At 44.5% G+C, this 24118-nt stretch overlaps 1 protein-coding gene across 5 annotated transcripts in view; it reads left to right on the top strand.

Moving 5' to 3' along the window:
• Positions 1-783: 783 nt before the first annotated feature.
• Positions 784-24118, top strand: part of ltbp4 (latent transforming growth factor beta binding protein 4) — a 95637-nt gene continuing 72302 nt past the window's right edge. For 2 of the 5 annotated variants that reach the window (XM_088627672.1, XM_088627675.1), the window contains exons 1-3: positions 785-1699; positions 10799-10869; positions 20298-20577. In XM_088627672.1, the coding sequence (XP_088483798.1) occupies positions 1407-1699; positions 10799-10869; positions 20298-20577 (644 nt within the window). In that variant the 5' untranslated portion in view covers positions 785-1406. Of the gene's footprint in view, positions 1700-10798; positions 10870-20297; positions 20578-24118 lie in introns of all 5 variants that reach the window. The other 3 variants (XM_088627674.1, XM_088627671.1, XM_088627673.1) reach the window with 2 other exon arrangements.

The following is a 24118-nucleotide window of genomic DNA, read 5'->3' as shown; positions in this document are numbered from 1 at the left end:
AAATACAGGCGCTTCACAGTCGTTCCCTCTGAAACTCAATAACTGGCCACTGGAGGGCGCGCCAGGACAGCAATTTATCCTCCGCAAATGTGAAATTTCCACCGCAAGCGTCTGCCATGCAGCCCGTAAACACCGGGCCCAGAATTCGTCCACAATACACTGCCTTAGGTGACCATGACATGCGTTTCTTTGATATTTAGGACACAACAACGAATTCGACTGGACATCCAAGTATCTGGGGTACTAAAAGCCACTCGGGTTTATTCTCTGATTTTTCAGCATCACTTATTCAGCGACAAGTCTTTCAGCTTTAATTGTTCAGAAGCAGGGTCTCGGTTTAGTGCAGTGGTCCCCTACTCGCCGAGCCAAGGACTGATGAGCTAATAATTCAGATGTGGCGACGCGGTATTTCTGAGCAAGAATACAGCTATTTGAATGGAAACTCTATAGATTTCGCGATGAGCGTGCGAGCAATCGAGGTAAGACGCATCACAAAACTCGTTGTGGGATTAGTTATGGTAAAGTTAGATCAAAACACTACTGTAGGTACTTAACTAAGAGCTCCAGCGCTATAACTCGCTTCAAGCAGAATCTCTCCGGCTGGAACAGAGGAGGCTTTCAAGTACAGCGACAGGAGAAAAGGACAGTGGCTCACAAGCTTTTGACAGATATTCTTGGTTAAAAAAAAAAGGTGGAGGTGGAGTAAGAACGCAGCAGATGAAGCGAGCAGGTTGTGCCGGCAATAATAACGCGCCGTCACAACATTCAGTCACCAGTCCCACAGGGCTCGGAACAGAGCGCTTTTCCCACGCCTCGCTTTCTTTCAACAGACTTCTGCAGCGCGGAGTTTCGCCGGCCCTGCAGTACAAACGCGTCCCTGTCGGAACACAATTAGAATTGAATGAAGCTGCGGCTGCTTTTCATCGAACCTCACTGCGAACACAGAGGACCTGGCGCAGCGTTAACCCTTTATCCGGAAACCCTCCCCCTCCGGACTGCCATTGGCAGATTCCCGTCTAAAACAGAAGGATTCGGCCCTATTGGGTAAAGTTTTTAAGACCGGCTTTTAAACTCCGTTTATCTCTGCTCTTGCGTTCATAGAATCCCCAAATAAAGGGGCTTTTAAAGGCTTAGGCGCTTAGTTCACACACAAAGCCTGTGTCTGGACTCAACGCGATGGGACAGAGTAACATTTCCATATCGGCACTTGTGACTGTTGATCACTAATAATTCAATTAAACATGCACACCTATAGATAAAAACGCGATCAATGCCGTCTTTTAAAATCTGATTTATACCCAAGTTTGTTGCGCAAGTTTTTGACTGCGGATCCGTGCGTCCCGTTTGGACAATTAGGGACTACTGGGATGTAAAGTTCACTCCACGCGCAGTATAAAAAAAAGAGAATGTTAAGTGGAAGAAGACGAGAGCTGCTTTTGACCTGCGTGGGTCTGGCGCTGCTTGTCGCCCTTTCGCGAGGACAGGACACAGAGACGAGCAGGAGTGTCCCGCGCGTGCCCGTGCAGGAGACGCCGCGGGTCGCGCGGCAGCGCACCTCGGACCGGCCGGGCTCCCTGAACTCTCCGGGGGAGCCGATTGTCGCGCCAAGAGCGAAAACCAAAATCCCCAAAATCAAAGCACCTGCAAAAGTGAGGAGCGAAGCGACGAATTCTACCAAAAAGAATAACAAATTACCTGGGTGAGTACTATTAGTGATAATATTAAGCGTTACTGTAGTGTCTTTTGGTTGAATAAGCGATGTCTCTAAATATTGCATTGGACATTTTTGTTGTGGGTGTTTGAAAGTTGTCAAGTTAAACTGTACATCCACACCACTATATATTGTCTCGAATTATCAGAGTTTTAGCGAGTTTACACGCTGTCTAAACCTGGCACAGCTTTCAAGTTATGCAGCTGTTAGCTCGGCAGCGTTTCACAGGCGATGTAAAAGCTATGCAGGATCTCGGACTTTTTCCTCACTGATATGCAGTAGATACTGTAGTTCAAACGGAACAAATTGAATATTTCAGAATGCCTTTCCACTGTGCATACTGAGAAATGCAGTTCAATATGATGCATTTTCACATTTCCTATGTACTGTAATTGACACATATTGCCTTGGTCGCTATTTGGTACCTCTTCTTTGAAGGTTTTCTTGAATTTTCCTCCTGAAAATATTTCAGTTCCGAACTGAGACAGGCTATAGATAACTCGGTGAAGATTTCGACACTTTTCTTTCTGGAGAAAACAGCGCTGACAAGGAACTCCCGATTAGAGGAGACTCAGGTGGGATTTAAAATAATTAGAGGTTTTGGAAAGTTAATTAGCCGTAGCTTCGAAGAACAGATAAGGCATTTGAGTTCCAGAAGATTCCGTGTGCGATGTTACAGATATCCCCGAACCTGTGCTGTCATCGTCCTTTTTTCTGGGGTGTTTTGATGGTCTCTCGCCCTTTCCCCTGTCCTGTCCAGTCCAGCCCGTCTGTATGGATTTCGTCTGTAACAGACATGTGCACAAGTGTCACCTGAAAAGAAATCCGGTATAAGAATAAGATTCAACACTAGCAGTTATAATAAAAAACGGATTATTTGAGATAACTTGCTATGTAAAACGTTGTCGTGTGCAGAAAGAAAAAGTAGTTTTGTCCAGCTCAATTTCTCACTTTTAGTTTTCATTGTGTACTTGGTTCAATATTTTAAATGCTTATTAGTTTTTCATCAGGTCTTCAACTGTGACGAGAGCACTTTTTGGCGATTAAGTCTTCAGTTTCCCACCTATAAATCACTACTGCCTATGTCCAAATGCGCCAGTAAATACCCTGCTATGAACAATAAATGTGTAACTCTCCAGTTCGCTATTATAAACGGTAAATTATTCTCAATAGATTCTTCTGCTTTAACAAAGAATTCAATATTTAACGGTATACTAACAAATACTCGCCGTTTATTAAGAAAACCAATGGACACCACAACTCTCAGCACGCAGTCAACTTCTTGTGTTGGTTGAAGTTAAACTTGTCAGCTGTTATGAATGGAGGGAATACCGAATAAAGTATTATTGGATTATTGTAATCAAATAAAGATTAAAGACAGTAAAGTACAATTTCAAGAACACGGAGACATGCGATGACTGGGGTACACTTTTGTCACTCTCGCTGTAGAGAAAAATGATAGCAGCAGTCATTGTTGGTTGTGACATTGTTGCGTGTTAGTCATGTTGGCAGACATATTGTAAGGCAAAGAATCTCTTTAATAATATTAGCTTATGATCGTATAAGTCTGTTACACCAGATGTATGACAGTGATTAAGAGACACTAAGTAACAATGTTCACCGTATACCCGATGTATTCGGATTTTACAGTGAAAAACGACGCAGAGGACACAAAATAATGGATTTAGTCTGTTCATAGGACGGACATATTTCGGTGTAGCGCAAGACAGGAAGTAGATTATTGACAAGTTTTGTTGATAATTGTTTATTCGTTTAGTGTTTTTGTTGTTGTAATTTTCTCCATTCGATTCTAGGTGAGTATATAAACCAACGTTGCTCCTGGAACTTGTTTCTGGTCTCTCACAGGGGGCCAAAGAAGACTTTTTACCCACATTTTGTTCCGCGCCATCAATTTCCTTCCTGGGATTTCTTTGCCTCGTGGGGAGTAACGGTTAAGCAGATAGACAGCCGCGATTAATAACAGTTTTCAATTACTGTGTAAATAATACTAGCGTGAAGGGCACCAGGTGGTTTAGCGAGGAACAGTGGTATAGTTTTATATGTAGTATAAAAACATTTGTGGGGGAAAAGCAGTGTCATGTGGATCAAATGTTACTTGTAAAATGAAAGCGAATCTTGAAGTTTGTATTAAAACCTTTAATTAGTTGTGGGTATATGGACCAGACCTCCCATGTAGATGATTAAAGCCCAAACTCTGGGCACGTTTAAGAAATGGCTTGGTGAGATTTTACTTTCACTTTAGCTACTAAACTACCATATGATGAAGATGGGCCAAAGGGTCCCTTTCTTGTGTTCTTACAAAGGAGAAATCCATTTAAACCTGATAACCGGAGCTCTTCACAAAGAGTTGTGGGGGGTCTGGAACAAGCTACCCCACCTAGCAGATTCCTGATGTCTCTTACTATATGTGTCACAGTAGGGTTCATGGCAAAATTAGTCTTGTGTGTTGCATCAACATCTGTGTCAGGTTTTATGTCTTAAACATGCTTGGAATTTTCCAGTACAATTCCACTTGTGATGAATTACCATTTTCTTTTCCTTGTTAATTTTTGTGTGTGCAAGAAACAGTATTTTATCATCTGTATTGTCAAACCTTTTGAGTTGTTTTGCCATTTTTTTTAAAGTGGGTACATGTGCTAAAATATCCCCCTTCCCCAAAGAATGTGTGAATATTTAAACCCATCGAATTTCCTCAAGTTTTCGTTTCCTGTCATTATTTCCCCTGTGGCTATTTAGAGAGGTCAAATAGTTCCTGAAGCTGAGTTTATAATCATGTTCCTCAGTTGGAAGTGAATTTATGGATGTCTAACCTTTATACATTACTCATTTCTACCCAGTGTAAACATCTCTGCTCATAAATTGCATACTGGTTGCTGGTGCCCTAATATCACCCCCTTAAATATACATATCTTTATTTTCTTTCTGGAAGCCTGTGTTTTAATTCGGAGTGAAGACTTTGTTAGTTTGCAGACCTCGTAAAGAAAAGACAGCAAAAGCCGGTGTAGGTGAGGGTTCCGTTATGGCACACAAACGGAATGTATTACTCAAACGTACTGTGTTGTGTGGCAAAGGATAAATACACATCTAAAACTGGGAAACTACCATTTCAGATCCATTGAAGGGAAAGAAAGAGCCACATGGAATTGGCTGATTACAAGTGATCCATAGCTAATCTCTTCCTTCCCTTCCAAAATTCCTGTCGATCTAGGTGATGGTTTAGGATGTGGTAAAGTCATTTTCCTGCATGTGAGACAGTGGGGTATTTGACATGGTGTTGCCCCTGCACCTCCTTTGAAAGGACCATCCACAACCTGAGCAGACCTGTAAGTTAGTTCACTCATGTCCAGGGTATGTGTAGGCACATGGAAACACCCAATTGTTACAGCACCTAATTGCTATAAGGACTGTGATACAGAAAGAAGGCTTTAAGAGATGCACCTTTGGAAATATTTTAAGTTGATCCTGTATCGTCCGAATCACTGAGAAGAAGCTTGTTGAGCAATAATGGGCACTAAAGTTATATTGCACCTTGAAAGCCACTGTATTCTAGGGGCTCCAGTCAGAGGTTAACTGCAATACACAGAGTATCTTTTCCACCCAATATAAGCTTCAGTATACAGTATGTACACACTCATACATTAAATAAAAAGAGAATGGACAGAAAGTTCATGGAAACTCTGGTCCAAACCGTCTTTACAATAACCAGTTTTTGGGTGAGAAATATTTTGAAAGACACAGACAGTTTTTATTAAACACGTAGGCTTTTAAGAATAAAAAAAGCGGATCAGTGTTCTTGTCTATATTGTAGTATTTTGGGGGAGGGTTGGTGTTCTGCACATTTCTATGTGTCCTAGATGCTTAAAAAAGCCGGCAGGTCTGTTGATTGTGAGCTGACAATATCTTGTCGCCATCACAGTAATGCCTTAATGTTTTTACAACAGAGTTGGGAAAAAAGCCCATTTAACAGGGGGTTGTTTGGAAATGAATTGGTATATTTTTTTTACTGACGGCATTATTAGGTTTTAATACCTAAAGTTACCAAGAGCTCTGCCCTCAGCAGCACCCAGAAGTGGAAAAATCTCTTGACAGCTCCAATTACAGTGACGAGCAGCTGGGTTAAAACTCAATCTCCACACTCACATTTGTACTGTTAATGTACTTAGTAACTTAATCCTTTGGCTTTTTCTTCTCATAGCCACGGAATCTGTGGAATCTCTTTCTTTTAAATCATGCACTAGTACCGACAGAGTTTTCTTTGCATAGGACAAGAGAGCAGGAGGTTTCACAAAATGCAGCTTAAAAGTTCTGATCTCTTACCACGGTGTAGAATTCAACATACGTTTGTAAGGAATAAATGAACCTCAGTAAGGCACAAAACATGTAAGAGCTGGTCGCCACAGGACTGGTTTTGGCAGCTTTGTGTATTTTTGACACAAACTGAACATTGAACCTTACAGCAATTTAAAGGGCTCCAAAGTCCAGCTATTGGTCCTGGCTGTGGAACCCAGGCAGTGAGTCCTGCATCGACAGCATTGCCAGGGGGATGTGGGGAAGAATCCTTCACTCCTAAAATAGCTTTCGCTTACCAGGAAAACCTGTTAGGATTCTTGCATCCCACAAACTCTGTGAATGGGACTCACGCATCCGTGTGCACCACATGATGTACCACCTGGAATATCTCAACAGTTGTCCTGGTGACTGAAGGCGATTCATGGTTGCATTTGGTGAGCTCCATCCATCTTCTCCGAGAGGCCCTCCCACGACTGCTGAATCTTAATTGCTGGAGCATGACATGTCGTTTTCTAAACCCTATCTATAGCTTATTGCCATTACTCTGTTTGATGAGATCTTTAAAAAAACAAAACTTAACTCCCCAAGTTAGTACGGTGTCAGCTATATGATAATCTTGTGGGAACTCCTTCTAGTATCTCCCAAAATGGCATCTGTAATGTGGAACCGTAATATGTTTTTTATAGGTGCCTTTTGGTATTGAGGTCTAGTCACCTCTCAAGGGAAGCATATGATATAAGTGAAGAAAGGTCAAGAACTGCGGTTTGACGGCTATTGTAAATCTCCGCTTCGTTCAGAACAAATGACACAGAGAGAGACGGGTCAGTTCAGAGCTTACAAGACCTCTCCCTCAGGTTCCGTTTTCTTTTTTCCCTGTTGGTAAATCCGGCTAGGAACTGAGGCAGAAGGATGGTTTAACGGAGCATGAAAAGAAGGAATGTTGTTTTATTTTCTCTCGACCGGATCTCTCTCTCTCTCTGCATATGGAGAGTACACTGGGGGGGTATATTTTGTTGCCCTTGATTTTGCTTGAAAGACCAGGTCAGTTGGTTTTCCCATCTCGATCGGGGCGTTAATCACTGTCTAGTTTAAGGACCAGTTTCCTTCGGAGGCCTCAGCAGCCAATTTGAACACGTATTGAGATGGCCGAGAGTTCCTGAGCATGTCTCTCCGTCTACAGTAGGTGAAGGGTCAGCGATGACTCCCTGAGAGGTTTCTTCCTGGCAGTTGTACCAGTAATCTTGCATCGTTTTAGATGTTTAAAGCCTTTCACCTTCTCAACACATCAGAGCTCATGTGTGTTATAGAGCTGGAGTGTGATAGATGCCTATTTGCAGGGCGTTTCTCTCTTTTTGCTGTGCTTTTACAAGACAAGACATGTAGTGTAAGCTGTGTGCCTAACACTGGTTACCAGCACGTAGTTGGTCAAAGTGAAATTGAGCAGTACTGACATTATTTAGAAATTGTACAAGGGGGACTTTGAAAGCTTAACAGCCCTCATATACTGTAGTTATAATTCACAGCACGGCGTGGCTACTGATGGAAAAAAGAACAGGAGTACTATGTGATTAAAAAAGGTTGTGCCTGAGCAGAAACAGTAATTAATCCGTTAAGCGTGCATATACACAACGTATATGACAGTCCAAATTATTATAATAAATATAATAATATTATTTGGATTATTACTGATCAGGTTTTATCCATGTTCTTTATTCCACTGATTGGAAATCAGGGTACATCTAGGGTGGTTTTGAAAGATTCATCTGGCTGTAATTAGTGCTGAGTCAGGGGTTGTACCATGCTTTGATAAAAATGGTATATACTGTATAACGTCCATTTCCAATTTTGATTCTACATAATGTTGTTTTTGTGACGTGGAATGAATTTTTAACGAAACCTTGCATGGAATATCTGCGCTTTCTTCATAACATACCAAAACTGTTAAATCTGTCATAAATTGTTTAGTGACAGGATGTCTGAATAATAGTTTGGAAATGCCAGTTTCTAACTGGTGTAAAGCTCTCCATCTTGAGGGTCAGTAATGCTTAGGGGTTTTTTTTCTTATCGTTTTGCATATAGAGATTCCAGTTCATCTGAATGAGGAGGGAAGATGAAGGGGTACTGAGTATTTCAGAGAAGTCTGTTCCTGTCTGGGGCTTAGAGCTGTTGTACAGTAGCTGTTTCTTTGGCCAGAGGTTTTTAAGGACCCACAGAGCACACTTGAACCAATGAACAGTGAAGCCTGTGCCTGTAACTGTTAAAACCCACTCGTCTGACCGTTTCAGAGCAAGGAATGCAGGTCTCTGTTGTCAAGGTATAGGAGCAGTTAATAATCCTTCAGCTCCACAGCACAGCATTGATTCGGGCCTTTTTCGAGAAAGCCATGCTTCAAACGATTGTCTGTTTTCCAGCCCTTAACTGTGCCAGTTAATGTAGGGGGTGGCTGGGGGGGATGTCAGTCCATTGTGTGTAAACAGTGATCCAGTGTTGACTTCCAAAGCCGTTTGTGAAGCTGCTGCTTCCTGCCTCTTGAACTTGGGATTGGCTGGGCGCGGGACAGCGGCGTTGCCTGGCGACGGGGGGAGGAGCACCTGACCCCGGCGCTCGTGAAGCCGGGGCTCTAGCTGGCAGAGGTGGGCGCGGATCGCGGGGCCAAGCCGCGGGACGTCGGTGCCGAGGTGAAAGGAGGGATCTTGGGTGGCACGTAAAACGATCTGCTTCTCTGCCTGCTCGGTCGATCGTCAACCTGGCTGTGTGGCCATAATAATCTAGGCCAGCAACTGGGATTTCAGTGGGTTTAAATAAATTGTATTTCTTTCCTGAGCCTTGACAAGGCACTTAGTGCATGACAGGGTTACAGCGATGGTGAGCGTATGTTGTTGCCCTCAAGTCGTGCAACAGATTAACCTATTGTAGGCGCGATTCCTGGCAGCTGAGCTTTCCGACGTCTCCGGGCTGAGCTTTAGCCCCTTTGACTCGTGATATTTTCCTAAATAATCATGAAGGATGACGTCGGTGTGGGAAGTGCCAGCGAGCGAGCCAGTGAGCTCGGGATCTCCAGGATGAGGAAGGGAACCTCCCGAGTTAAAGAGACACGAGGACGCAGGACATTCGGGTGGGTCTTCACTACAGGCCTGCGAGAGGAGTGCAGATGCATCACGGAGCTCCTATCGCACAACCTCTGATGGCGCAACAGACGTCAGACGAGACACGTTTCAAACACGTTGAGATCTCGATTCTGCTGTTCAGTGACAGTGTTGATCTTGAAAAACGCAAGGAAGCCCCTTCAGTTCAGCGTGCTGAAGCGTTGAAACAGCGCTTGGAGCCATCTTCCATTCCCCCGAAGAGCGCTCTGCTCCGTCGTGCCTGCGCTGCTCAGAAAGCCCCCAGCTCCTGTCAGCAGCCGGACAATAAACCCACGGAAGTGTAACTGATTAGAAAATCCCACCAAACAGGGGAGGGGGGTCTGTTGGCGTTAATCTCCCTAACTGCTGCTTTGAAGTGCGGGCCGTCGTCAAAAGTTTCGTGTCGGGTCGTTAATTGCCTTTTCTCCCAGGAGCCCTGAATTAAAGGTTCTCCCCCAAGCAGGCCTCTCCAAGGGCATTTAATCCGGTTTTGTTTTCCCGTCCCAGAGGTGAAAGGCAGCCGGCCTGTACCCGTGTGGGAAAGCTGGATCTCTTCATGCGTGGGATGTGCGGTGGAGGATAGAGACCTTCTGATGGCCCATCCCATGTGCTGGTGTGGTGGGAGGCGTAGCAAAACGGAATGTAAATTTACCTTCCTGGTCAGTGTGAAATGATCAGTGGCTTCAGCAGGTCCTTTTTTACAAGTTTCCTTTTCCTGGGGACCCACTTTTACAGTAAACCTGATGCTGGATTTGCAATTATGTTATAATTTATTTGGAAAGATTTCTGAGGTTTTGTTCTTCTCAAATGCATCACGTCAAAATCAATTAAAATGACTTACTTCTGCGGGATGTTTCTGCAGTTCTTCACCTGAGACATAACTGTGCTTCTGATTGGATATTATTTTTCTTCACTATAATTGCACACAAATTAAGCTCCATTCAAATGACACGGGTAATCAGTTTGAGTTTTGCTGGGATCCCTTTGAGGATATTTGTTTGGCAGCAGCGTGCAACACAACAACCATCAATAACAAAGAGGTCAAGACACACTATTTCAGGAAACAGAGGCATAATTATTTTACATTGTTAAGAAAGTATGGTTGCACTGTGGATAATCCATTTCTTGTTTCTGTTGCCTTGTGGCACAGAGGTGTCTTCCAGACAGGAGTACTGCCGATTCACAGTGGAAGGTATGCTAGATTCTTTACAACCCCTAACTGATAGAGGGTGTTTAGATTGATCGGATTTAGCCTTTGCTACTTATTTTCACTGTTTTCCCCCATCCTGTTACAATGTGCAGCATCAGTGTTACCCTACCAGCAGATAAAAAGAGTATGTTAAGATGCTGTCATAACAACAGAGTGAAGGAAAATTATTGAATTAGTTTTGTTCACCTTTTTTGTTCAAGGTAGCTAAAAAAAAGCTTAGAAAAGCCTCTCCCGGCCTTTCTTATTTTTTTAAATAATTTTATATATTGGCAGCTAAAGATGTCAAGTTTTGTTTGAAAGGAAGCAGTCAGGAGTTTGGTTCTTGTGTGTCGGATATCTGCTGCAGGATGTCCGCCAGGCCTCTAGCTGCTCTTGTCTGTTCTCGTTTGCGTATTGTTATCTGTTTTAAACAGCATCTTTTTTTTCCCCCCTGCCTTGTAGGCCCAACGTCTGTGGCGCCGCCTGCTGTGCTGGATGGACTGTGGCCCCGAAGACAAAAAAATGCACAAAACGTGAGTGTGCTGCCCCTGAGAAGTCCTTTTGCCTTGCTCCCCTGGGTTTGAGGAGCGCAAGTGAGCTTTCAGTTCCCCTGCCTCGCTGATACTGTATCTTTTCATTTGTGCTTAAGCCATGGGCCTTGTGTTTTGAGCTGCGAACACGGCGGTGTCCATGGCTACCAGCTGATGCCCTTTAAAGATACAACCCCCCCCCTCCCCTTGCTGGTGGAAGAAAAGGAAGGCTAATATGTCAAAAGTGCTCTTTCTTCCTTCGAACTGGGCCCTCAGGAACTCGTGTACGCTACCTGTGCATTCCCATTGCCTGAGCTGTATAGTGGACTCCATAGCAAAGGGGACACCAGTATATAATGACTGCTATGCTGTATGATGTGCGTCACTGGTCTAGAAAGTTCATGGCACCCACCCCTCCTCCGTATCTTCTTCCACCCGTTGTACATCTAGCAGAGTTTGGCCTCCAGATCGCCCCCAGATTCACCTACAGTGTCATAACGTGAACACCCAGGACATGGTGCTGTGCCCCACCTTGCCCCCTTGCTGTGCTCCCTGTAGAAACTGGAAAAAGCATTCTCAATGACTGACAGCCATTTCACTAGAAATGTGCTTGAGTGCATCAGAAACTGCTTGTATTTGCAACGGCCATTGAGGTGCTGCTGGTATCTACGAGCTTTCCAGATGGGATGCTGCAGTTTGCGAAAAACCTTGAACTGAAATTTGAATCCAAAGGTTTCTAATAGGCCATCATCATGGGGAGGGGGAAGTTAAATAGGGTGTATTTTAACAGGAGTGAGAAGGTCAAACAGATTTCTAGTGCAGTGCTGTCTGCGCTGTCTGTGTTCTTACCCAGAGATGCTCTGGGGTACTCTTTGAATTCTGGGCAGGGGGATGGGGGGGCGCGGGAGACAGAAAGGGGATTTTTGGATACGGGGGAGCTGGAGAGAGACCAGGTCTTATCCTTGAGGAGGTTGTGCATCTCTGCGGTGTTGACGCGTCTCTCCCCGCGCGCCTCTCGCAGTGCTGTGGGAATTCTCATCTTCTCGCGACTCCCGAGCGAAAACTCAGCCGGGGCCCGGCTCGCTGGCCGGAGCTGCTTGTCAGATTGTAGGGGGCTTCTCTGTATGCGGCCTTCGTCTGCTTCCAGTCCTCCATTCAGACTTTTCTCTCGCCGTCCCTGTGCCTCCCTCTTCAAATGCCTGGAGCTCAGTGGCCCGCTAAGCCCCCGTGAATGGGGAGGAGGGGGGCCCTGATGTAAAAGCGTCAGTCTTCTCCGCAGAGGCTGATGGGAGCCAGGTCTGTGTCTGCTCTGAGGTCAGGGCCACACTCCACATCTTATTTCTTCGATTTCATGACCCATCCTTTTCAGAAACAGAGCTCTCTTCTAATGTAGTGAAGAGCTCAGATCCTTAATGAAAGGGTAACTTTAGTTGAGATATTATTTGCCATAGAGGCCTTCTGTATTAAAAATGAGCATTTCATTTTTGCATAATGGAATCGTCCAGCTTTCCCCCAACACTTCTTAGCCTTCTGCATGAGTGTCACAAGCTTAATACGGATTTATTTGGTTAACATATTTATTCAGAGCCTGTAGCCCGTACCTGTTTATACAGCTGAGTATTTTACTGGAGCAGTTCAGGTGCAGTACTTTGCTCAAGGGCACAACAGCAGTGTCTCACCTGGGATTTGAACCCGCAACCTTCTAGTTACAAGCCCAGAACACCGACCGCTCCTTCACCCTGCTGAAAACATGGGGTCTGCTTTGCATTTAGTCCTCTTGCATACCTGGGCCAGCTTGTAGCACGGTCTCACCCCTAGCCAAGAGGACTGTATCACAGGCACTGGGAGGAGTTGGCACAAGAGATTTCCCTCACAGAGTGGGGTAGGCGCATGACGAGACACAAAATCACAGCGAAAAGCTCCTAGATAACAACCCTTTACTAACTTTGTTGGGAATAATAAGAAGAATGTAGCCTTTAATAAAAAATACAAAAGAGTTTGGTCCACATTACCCAGAGATGTGGTAGTGTAAAATTCAGTCCCCAATAGCTCAAGTACGAAATTCAACACAAAATGCCGTGTTTTCCCTTTCCTATGGTACTGGCTTCATTTCAGTTTTAACAACAGCCTTAAACTAATCTGTTCTGTTACTTTTATACTTTTTTTTATTCCCACAAAAAATGTTGCTTCAAGCTTCTTGAAAAACTTTGCTAGCACTGAATTAAGACTCCTTAATGACAAATGAAACAATTTTGTTCTTTAAAAAAAAAAATTAAAGATGGGTGCAGAAGACGTTTTTAATGTGTCTTCTGACTTGGACATCTTTGTGATTTTCTTCCAAACCCACGCTTGGTGAATATCAGGTGTTTATTCTGCAGTTCTCTAAGATAATAAATAAGTACTAGACTCTTAGAAGTCAGATTATTTATGTTGAAGAGAAACTCTGGCTGCTTCTAACGTGTGAATGAGAAGGTTTGTGTGTGCAGCTGACAGGTCACTTGAAAATCCATCTGGACGTTTATTTTATGATTTAAATTCTACTGCTATTCTGTAGCCAGTTCCAGTCCTTAAGATTTACAGTCCTGCAACTGTTTTTTCTGTGTTCGCTCAGAGCAAATCTGAGGCCTTCACTGGCAGAATGTTTGCACGTATAGGAATAAACCTGGAAAAAACGAATCAGTTCCTCTCACCTAGGTTCATTTCTGGTTTTGCTTTTTAATCACAGTGCAAAAACTCAAAAGCTGAAAGGTTGCGGTGAAAAGGCTGTACGGTTAGAAACAATATCCAGCATCATCTTTCAGGAGAACCCAATAGAAATCAGATTAATCTGCAGTAATAACAGGGATATTACCCCTTTAACAGGTTCATAAACAGGTTATTAACAGGTTCATTACCCTGCAGTAATGACGGTTATTACCCAACCATTATAATGTCATGGTTATACATGATAACCATGAATTAGGATTTCAATTTACTTTCTTTAAAAATGCCTTTTAATAGAATTTCGAATGAAGAGTGGCTTAAAATTTGTGAATTTCAACGGAGATGTACTAACTCGCATTTATGGAGAGAGTTTTGCTGGAAAAACATTGTTCGATTTTTCATTCATAAGGCTTTTCTGGAAGGAGTTACATGAGGCCCTGGAAACTATATTTGAAAGGAATGTACCCTTTACATTTGAGGCTTTATATTTTGGCAAACTGGATTTTGATTGGAGAGGATCTGACGAATATTTGCTTGGAATCCTTATATCAGCAGGGAAGAAAGCTGTAACAAGAAAGTGGCTTCTCCCAGATTTCCCAACAGTGAATGATTGGATTGAATTAATAAAAGAAATACATATAATGGAAAAAATAACATTTTCCATTACAAATTACAATTACAAATTAAAATTACAAATGAAACAATTTGTCAAATATTGGTCTAGATGGGTTCAGTACATTAAACCTTGGGATTTTGTTGAGATACAAAATAACTGATCTCCTCCCTTTTCATATTCATAAATGTATACATCTTCCTTCTTTTGAATGTATATAGTTTTGTTTAAAAATTATATAATTATAAAATACTTGGGGAACAAACAGGAATAGATAATTTTTGTCTGTGAAGTAAGGCTGAATAATGGTGGGTTATATGTAAACGTTTTTTGTTTTGTTCTCTAAAAGAAATAATAAAAATGCCTTTTAAATTGGACAATTTGATTTTGCATGATCGCCATCCAAGTTTTAAAAACATCTTAAAAATGGGTAAACTCGACTAAAGTCTCAAGTGACAACATATTTTGATCTTTTTAAATGTATACACATAATCTGTTTACGTACGATATGCTTACTATTTTCTCAAGCCTCTGAGCCATTGCAATCCACTGACAGCAGAAAGGTTTTACAGCGCGTCTTGTCCCTCCAGCACTAGCTTTCTCCTTCCACTAGATGTCTCCATCATAGAGCCATCTGAAAACTGGCACCTCTTTTTATTTGTTGACCAGATGCCTTCATCTAGCCTGATTGGCAGATTTCTGTAGATATTCAACATGAAGTGTCAATAATAATAATAATAATAATTGCTTACACTTATATAGCGCTTTTCTGGACACTCCCCTCCACCACCACCAATGTGCAGCATCCACCTGGATGATGCGACGGCAGCCATAGTGCGCCAGAACGCTCACCACACATCAGCTCTCAGTGGGGAGGAGAGCAGAGTAATGTAGCCAATTCATAGAGGGGGAGTATTAGGAGGCCATGATTGGTAAGGGCCAATGGGAAATTTGGCCAGGACACGCGGTTACACCCCTACTCTTTTCGAGAAGCGCCCTGGGATTTTTAATGACCACAGAGAGTCAGGACCTCGGTTTTACGTCTCAACCGAAGGACGGCGCCTGTTTACAGTATAGTGTCCCCGTCACTATACTGGGGCATTAGGTCCCACATGGACCGCAGGGTGAGCGCCCCCTGCTGGCCCCACTAACACCTCTTCCAGCAGCAACCTTAGTTGCAATACAACTTCCAGCAGCAATACAAGGATCGCTCATGTTGGGACAGTAAAATTTAATAATTAACATGGCTAAGGTGCATGCAAACCGGAAGAGCAAAGGAAGGAGTGAAAAGTGGGAACTGCAAGTGTGGCCGCTGAGCAGGAATGTAAACGCCCCTAGGTACTGTATGTATTCCCTGTCTACAGTGAGTAAGTGCACTTAGCAAGCTCAATTACCAGAGTGGGGATTAAAAGCTTGAGTGCAGCACAGTGGAAGAGTTATTGAAGGATGTAGCTGAGAGCTGACGCACCGCAGGAGCTGTCTGAACCGATGAGTCTTGAGCAGGTGCCGAGCGCCCTGCAGGGCGTCTTGTGTCCGTGGGCGGTCCATTCCGGGGAGTGGAGAAGGGACGGGCTCGGGAACTGGGAGAACGGAGGAGCGGACAGGACGAGAGGGGTAGAAGGGAGACAGTGGAGGGAGGAAGGGAAAGGACAAGTCGAGCTGTGGAATTCTGGATAAGGTCGAGGACATGGCTAACAGAGAGTTATAACAGTCTAGGCAGCAGGGCGGACGAGCGGTGTGTTTAATGGTTGGTAAGGAAGAGGTGGGTTCTGCGAGTGTTGCACTTGTTAGTATTGTCGTCACAGGAGGATGTCAGCCCCTTGTTTTTACAAGAGCTCACGTGAACAGTCTGCTGCTGCACGAAGTTACGTCTGCAGTTTCCCACCGAATGCGTCATCCCTCAAAAGACGGACCCCAGAATCTTATCGGTATTTCTGCAGGCCAATAATGCTCCGTGATTTCAGCGGGGCAGTACCTTTTCCCGAAGCCCTGAGCACCGCTCAGTAGCAAGAGTGGCCTGGACACGAATGTCGTGGGACTGTAGCAGGGTGGCACAGCTCTCCGAAGGTCCTGCCTTGTAAGCTTCTGGGACAGGCTCCGGCTTTCCTAGGAAGCCGGGATGGACGATGGCTCAGGCCGAACAAAGAAAAAGAACAAGCACGTCCTGTAGGCATCCATGTCAAGGCATGGCCTTGTGTGACGCCCTGACCAGAAGGCATCGTGGTTGTGGAATAGCCTGTTGGGAAACATGCTGGAGATTCCCCACTCTTTTCATGGGTGGTCATTCTAATCTTTCAGCATTGAAGTTGATATGTGACTGTGTTGAACAGGACGTCACGCTGCATTCATTTACCAGACGTGTAGGCTGCGTGCACGCCGTTAGTACAGCTCTCTGCCAGGAGGAGAGGTGGTGCTGGGCCTGGACATACGTGATGCTGTTTGATTGCGCAAGACAATACATTGGACAGATTCGAGAAGTGGGAATGGAAAATTCCAGTTGAATGGTGCGGATGAGTGGCTAAACAGAAAAGGGAAAGATGGAGGGGAGAAAAAAATAATTTTGGCAGTGTCTGCCATCACCTGCAGAGAGAGGCCTGGAAACTACCACGCTAGCATGTTGTATTGTAATTTTTTACAGGGGGAGCAGAAAAGCGCGTGTCACGTAGGGTTCAAACAAGGGCAGAGCACAGAATATGCTGACACTTCACTGAATAAACTTTGTTTCGTCTTTCATAAACACAGGCCCCAAAATTCTTATAAACTGCTCTCCCAAACGTACTGAAACCAGACACTTTTTTTCCGCAACACCTTCACATCTGTGCAGTATCAGCCTTCTGCTGAAGCATATGCATCAGGCCCTGCATGATGCCAGAGTTCAGTTGTGCTGCCCTGGTTGTGCCTTCTGCTGTGTTTGATTTTGGATTGCTTAGCTAATGCCAATGTCCTTGCACAGGTGGTGAAGAAACAGCGCCTTGTACAGTATATATGTTGTGGCTCTTCATTTGATGGAGATTTATCTGGAATTTTGTCTCTGTTTAAAGTAGATCTGACAGGCAAGCAAAGCAGGAATACAGTTCGTCAGTGTAAATAAATAGGAAGCACAATACAGGTGAGAAGATACAATAGTACAATTTAAATCCATCCTAAAAACAATACAGGAAAGACTGAGAAGGAAACAGTCATGCAGCTGAAATGCATAACTGTACACATCAAAAGCACAATAAAAACCAAATGCAATTAATTGCTGTTGCTGTGTCACAGTAAATGAAAGGCTTTGGTAATGGGAGGCTTAGTTAGCGATGGGTGCACAGTGGTATAGTGGTTAGCACTCTGGCCTCACAAGTCCGGTGTCCTGGTTGCAAGTAGGGGCCTTTCTGTATAGCGTTTACATCCTCAGATTCACATGGGTTTTTGCCAGGTGTTCCTGAATTTTCCCACCTCCCAGAAGACATGACGTTTAGGGCTGATCAAACATCACTTCCAGGTCATATGTACTGTATAGGTCAATAGTGAGGAGCATGAACAAACCCACCAGCCAGGGGTATTGTAGAATGGAAATAGCATGTTGTCCCTCTTGTCCGCAGTTAGTTTATGTATCCGTGCTGAGTTCTCAGTGTCAGCCATGTGCATTTAGTCCAGCCTCTTTTCTTTCTGTATAGGGAGGCTCTGTGACTCTTCAAAATGAGTGGACAGCCAGCTGTGTGTTTTAGCTGGAGTTGTAATGAATCCAGATGTAGGAAACAAATTGACAATACCTTTCCCAGCCGTATTTTGCGTTGGAACTGTGTATTCCTTCAGCTGCACTATCCCAGCCTTGACACAATCCAATTGCCCTTCTGGGATGTTCAAGTGAAATCGGTATTTTACTTTGTCGAAACCTTGATGTATCGTGCAGGATGGTTTCGCGGGATCGTCTGCTGTGAGGGTACAAAGGCCCCATGTTTCTGCGCCAGTATGTGTGCCGAGTGTCGCTCTGCTCTGCCCAACCCGGGATTTGGGGTCTTTCCATTCGCTTAGCGCCAGGAGCCATCAGATCTGTATTGGAGACAAATGCAAGTGAGGCCAACCCGTTGCAGTGTCTCCTGTTTTGAAATCTTCTTGACGAGGGTCTGATCTTGTTTAAAGCTTGAAGGAAAGCAGAGCCCTTCTAAAAACACTACGGCCGTCGGTCACGCGGAGGTGGAAGTCCTGCAGGGCCTGTTCCAGCGGGAGAGCGAGAGAGAGCCGGAGCTTCCAAGTGTTCAGTTTAACATTCCAAACGCCGGATCAGTCGGCTGTATTACTTATACCTGTGTAATCCCTGTGTCTGAGGATTTGCGTCCCGTAAGGTACCTCCCGAATCGTCTGTGTACGCCCGAAGAAGGCTCCATGGCCGAAACGTTCTGTTTTCTTTCTTGTGTTTTCAGCATGGAAAAAAACTTTAACTTGTATTAAATGCTTACCGTATGTGTTATACGCAGTTCAGTTAAGTTGGGTATCTGGGTTGATATCAATGTAGATATATTTAAATAAATGCAAGGCAATCATATTATTCTTCTATGTTTTATTTTGGGATGAAGTTCTGTTTCCTGGGCCACGTATTTGTAAATATTAATTTCCCTCAATGTGGATTTTAGTTCAACATAAACACTGCCAGGTTAAAAAAAATCTGTGAATCAACACGATCTAACACTTGGGGTTAAATCTTTTTTTTTTCCGAAAGAAAGAAGGGATTGCGAGGAAGCATTTCATCTGCGTCTGTAGTATAAAGGCCCGTGCAAAGCCATGCAAATGTACCGTGCCTGGAGCTTTCTTCCTGAAGGGGAAGGTCATAAACTCGTGCAAGCAAGCATCTTTACAGAAGGGCTGGGGAGGGTCCTGCATCAAAAGGCATAGTTTTGAATCGCCGCTGTTTATATTCACCCCGGGGGGTCCAAAGATTGATGGTAATCCTCTGGTGTGGGTAACGCACTGTTGTCTGCGCCAACTGGGCTGTTGGCATTGACCTCCTGGCACTCCACAAGCGCACAAAGACACGGAATTCATGCGGGCAAGAGCGAGGCTGGAAAACTGAAGTGGAAGTGTGCGGGAACCTACTGTGTTGTTGTATCCCAGACTGGGACACACATGATGTTCTATTCCTGTGTCTTGAGAGTTTCTCACCCATGATTGAGTGGCTTGGCAGAGAATTCCTATAAAATACTCTTGTATAGCGCTTTTCTGGACACTTCACATAGCGCTTTACAGGTAATGGGGACTCTCCTCCACCAACACCAGTGTGCAGCCCCACCTGGGGGATGTGACAGCAGCCATAGTGTGCCAGTACTCTCCCCACACACCAGCTCTCAGTTGGAGGAGAACAGTGATGGAGCCAGTTCAGAGATGGGGATTATTAGGAGGCTATGATTGATCAAGGGTCAAGATAATGACAAGTCAGGACTTCAGTTTTGTGTCTCACGTGAAGGACAGTGCCTTTTTTGTAGTATAGTGTCCCCATCACTATACTGGGGCATTAGATACAACACTGACCACAGGGTGAGCGCCTCCTACCAGTCTCTCTAACACCTCTTCCAGAAGCAGCCTCAGCTTTCCCAGGAGGTCTCCCATCCAGGTACTGTCCAGGCTCACACCTGCGGAGCTTCAGTGGGCTGCTGGCTGTGACTTGCAGAGTGATATAACTTCCTACTCTTTAAGACATGGCAGGAATACCACTCCAGTTCCCACGTCACCTTAAAACAGTGGCTTAAAATACAAGTGCTCAAGTACTAAATTGGACGTTAAAGTTGTCTATTGCACTAGTAAGGCCTCGTTTAGAATATTGTGTCCAGGTTTGTTAACCACTCTTCAAAGAAGATACTGCTGCGCTGGAATAGTCCTGAGAAAAGCAACTAGATGGATTTATAGTCTTGAAAAGAGAAGATTATGAGGGGACTTGATACCAGATTAAAAAAATGCTTTTCTGTGTGTTTCAAAACTGCAGTTCTTTGCCTTCTGGCACTCCTACTCTTACAATGTTTAGTAGAGTAAAGTAGAACCCTCTTTTTAGAGAGCTTTAAATGGATTGTTCACATGTGTTTTCTGCAAATGTCTTTCATTTTTCTGGTCAGTGACCCTCTCTGATTTCTTTCCCATGTAGCTCGGTGTTCCCCCCGCTGCGCCAATGGTGGGATCTGCAAGCGCCCCCAGGTGTGCCTTTGTAGAGCCGGGTTCGAGGGCCCCAGGTGTGAACAACCCCGCGACCATCAGAGAACCCCGACTCCAGCAGCAGACGGGGCCTCCGCCACTACCCTTCCCAGAATCCCCAGCATGACCTCTTCTCCCATCGCCGAGCAGGCCAGCACAGGCGCCCAGCCCAAATCCAGCCAGCCACCCCAGAGCTCCAGGAAACAGCGCGTGGTGCACTGGCAGCCTCTAACGTGAGTCCCGCTCAGCTGTCTTATTGCAGAGTCTCACCAAATTAAAATGAGCAGGCTGGATGTCATATTGGACGCCAGGCACCATTCCTAGCACCCAAGCAGGGCAGACCAAACCCTGCTCACAGTTAATGATATTATTTAGTTTGCTTAAGAATGAAATAATGAAGAATTATTAAGCTTGATAATTCAGTCAGGCTCTATACTGGAGATTTTATCCTAACTGAAGGAAATGAATCAGTGTGGTCTGATGTTTTATTTTTTGAGTACGTAATTAATATACAAAACATGACAGACAACACAGGAATGTAACTCAATATTTTACTTGAAAACATCTACAAGGTAGCTATTGAGAATTATTACAATGCTTTATTCGTACTGTGCCACTAGCTGAGCTCCTCACTGCGTAATCGTTTCATGGCAGTGTTCGTCTTGCTGGTGTAATTCTATGTGGTCATGCAATCTGGGCACACTGTACGGCCAGGCTTATGCTGATAATATTCTTTGTGTCTGAAGTCCGAAGATTTGCGGTGGTTCCGGTTGTAGTGTTTGTGGTTAGACTCTGGATGTGACCTGGCATGTTGGACACCTGCAGGCACCCAACCCACACACTCCAGACAGGCGTCAGAGCCACTTGCTGTGCCCTCGCCTCAATGAGTCTGAGCACTACTTGGAATCCTGGGAAGTGACGTTGCCATAACAGTCTTCTTACGCTTGCACAGTCCTGATGATAGCTGCTTTTTTCCATCTGCATATTGAGGCTTCCTAATTTCAGTTCCAGAAACCAGTCTGAAATTATGAATCCTCAATCAAAAAATCCTAAAACGAGAATTTGATCAATTCCCGGGAGAGCGCCATTTAATTTCATTACATGCTGTGAGGTTTTCTTGAAATTGAGGTGGAGAAGGCGCGAGAACCAGAATCAAAACCTGGTTTAAACCTGAGGAATGAGAGGAAAACAGAGCTGCTTTGGAGCCTGATGAGGATCGGGAGTGGGGAGGCGGTTCCACACGAAAGAAACTCAGCTAAGAAAAACCTGTCTTTGGCGGCTTCAAGATGAAAGGACTCAGGGGAGTCTAAAGACCGCTCTGCAGATGAATGCTACCCATTTCTGGTTCCCAGAGATTTACGGCGTCTCTCAGCTGACCGCTGCCCGGCCTTCCGCTGCAGCTTTGATGCTGCTGTCCATCCTGTGCCCATGTGGTCTGCAGGTGCTGGTCAGCGCCAGAGTTGGGAGCTTTCGGCCGTGCTGATGTGGAGCAGGGGCTTGCAGTCTGTGGGACAATCAGAAGCCACTTTAAGTCTGGTCCAGTTACGGAACCATGATCGCTGATCCCCAGGTGATAGAGGTGACCAACATCTTTCCCTGGACAGCCACAGTCCAGAAGGCTTTCATACTGCAGATCACCCTTAAATCAGCAATTTGTAAAATCTTGGAGGTGACTTTTTTATCAATGTGGGAAATGAATTGGTTCAGTTAAGTCAGGAATGGAAAAGCAGGGTCCTAGAGATCTAACTTAGAGTCCATTTCACACATTTCACACATTCTCTAAACGTCTTGACAAAACCAATGTGCTTCACGTGATCAAAGTAGCACTCTCCTCAGTGCTAAGAAATTGACGATTTAAGGATGGACCACAGAACCTGCAGGACTGGGACCAGAGTAGACCCCCTTTGGCTTTTAATTTCAAAAACATGCCAGTTGAGCTCAGAATAAAACATAGCTTCTGTTTTTTTCTTTTTTCCTCTAAAGGAGGTCTTAAGGGAAGGAGCGACAAGCCCCATCTTTCTGTCAGGCTATTACATTCATCCGTTAGTACAGTGTCCTTGATATAGATCATTGTTTGTAGCACCCGTTTCTAGACATTCGGTTGTGGTTTGGAAAGACCTTATGCTAGATCCACCTGTCCTTTCAGCCTCGGCAGAATTATACAAAGTATTGCAAAGTAGCAATATGTGGGAGCTCACAAATATTCAGATTATGAAGAGAACGAATCCCCTCCATCCAAGTGTGCTTGAAGTTTCCTTACCTGTTTACTGCGGTGTTGGGAAAAATACCTAGTGACAACTGAGCTGGAGTAACCTGTTGTTCTCCCCCTCAGTGGTTTCTCTAATTCTTACTCTTGGTCCTGCCCGTCCTGTTTCACTCCAGTTTAGACCGATTGAGATGTGTATACCTCCCGTGTCTAGCTTAAGTTAAGGTTTGGAGTTGGGTTCCGGATAGAGTTCATGCCCTCCTCCATTTGAGAAGGATTGGGGTTAGGAATACCTGGGCTATGAGGGAGTCAGTTTATGTAGAAATGAGTGAGAACAGGTCCAGGCGCCCCTACTACTTTGGGGTATTTTATTACTGTTTCTAGGGTCTGGAGTCAATCCTTTTAGACGATAAAGCTTCTGTCTGCATAGACTCCGTACAACCATCTGTCTTTTTATGACCGTGGGCAGTTCTATAAACATGTATTGCCATATATAATATTATTTACCTTCACTGCCATGCACGTGAGCACTCCCACCCCCTTCCCATGCAGTTTATCACCCGGCATCTGGAAAGGAGTGTTCCAGCTAAGAGGGGAGTCCTAGTGGGCGGGCCTACGCACTCAACTCTTTCATTCTAGAGCCTGGTAAAGCCGAACGACTCCACAAAGGGGAAGAAAGGCCTTGCTCGAAGGATTCATTCAGAAGTGGCAATGGTCATCAATCCTCTGAATGGCCAGTGGTTTTTTTTTTCTTTGCCCGGTTCCCTGGGGTGTTTGATTTCAAGCCTGTTCTCGCGTTCGTTCGCCAATCAATATTGGTATGCTTAAGAAGATTAAACAAAAACAATCGTGCACTGATCTCAGGCCGGGCGCCTTGACTTTCCGGTTGTCTCACATGAGCTGAGTGTAGTTTGTTCACCTGGGAATGCTCGAACAAAAGAGTTTGCAAAAGCAAACTCAGAAGAGAGCTTAGCCCTCCAGGTTCTGAGAAAGTTGATTTTGCACTGTTTGCTTTCCTGCTTACTGCAGTCCTCTTTCTTCCTGGTTTCTTCCCTGACTGACACAGGGGTTTTACGTTCACCATCCCCCAGTCTGGGCTGCGCCGTAGTTCTCAAATAATTTGAGAGCAAAAGACGATACTACATGCAGTCACCAGGTGGCGCTGTTCTCTAAATAAATGTAGATCTAAAGTAAACAGTAACACCTCCGCGCAAAATCCGACGTGTCACTGCAGCAAAGCCTGTAAAATTAATGTTTCTCCATGTACAGGATTAGCAGCATTTCACTCTTTCTGACTTGTCTGTTGCCTCTTGCAGAAACCAGTGATCACTCCAAAAGCATGAACACGATTTCCTCTGGGGAGGGTTTGCACCTGAATGAATCCTGAGTTTTGACAGGTTAATGGATGATTTGCCCCACCTTGCCAGATGTGATTTTCTTGATTCAGGTTGAACAGCTGTGGTTAATAGATTGCTTTGATAGAAATAAAAGTCCATGAATCACGACACATATTCCATTTTTTTCTGATCTGTTAATGAGGCGCGACTTTGAATTATTCTGTTGGTTTT

The sequence above is a fragment of the Lepisosteus platostomus genome, chromosome 4 (genome assembly GCF_059453375.1).
Source record: "Lepisosteus platostomus isolate fLepPlt1 chromosome 4, fLepPlt1.hap1, whole genome shotgun sequence".
Taxonomy (NCBI): domain Eukaryota; kingdom Metazoa; phylum Chordata; class Actinopteri; order Semionotiformes; family Lepisosteidae; genus Lepisosteus; species Lepisosteus platostomus.
Note: the sequence above shows the minus strand (reverse complement) of the source record. Positions and strands in the feature narration are given on the sequence as shown.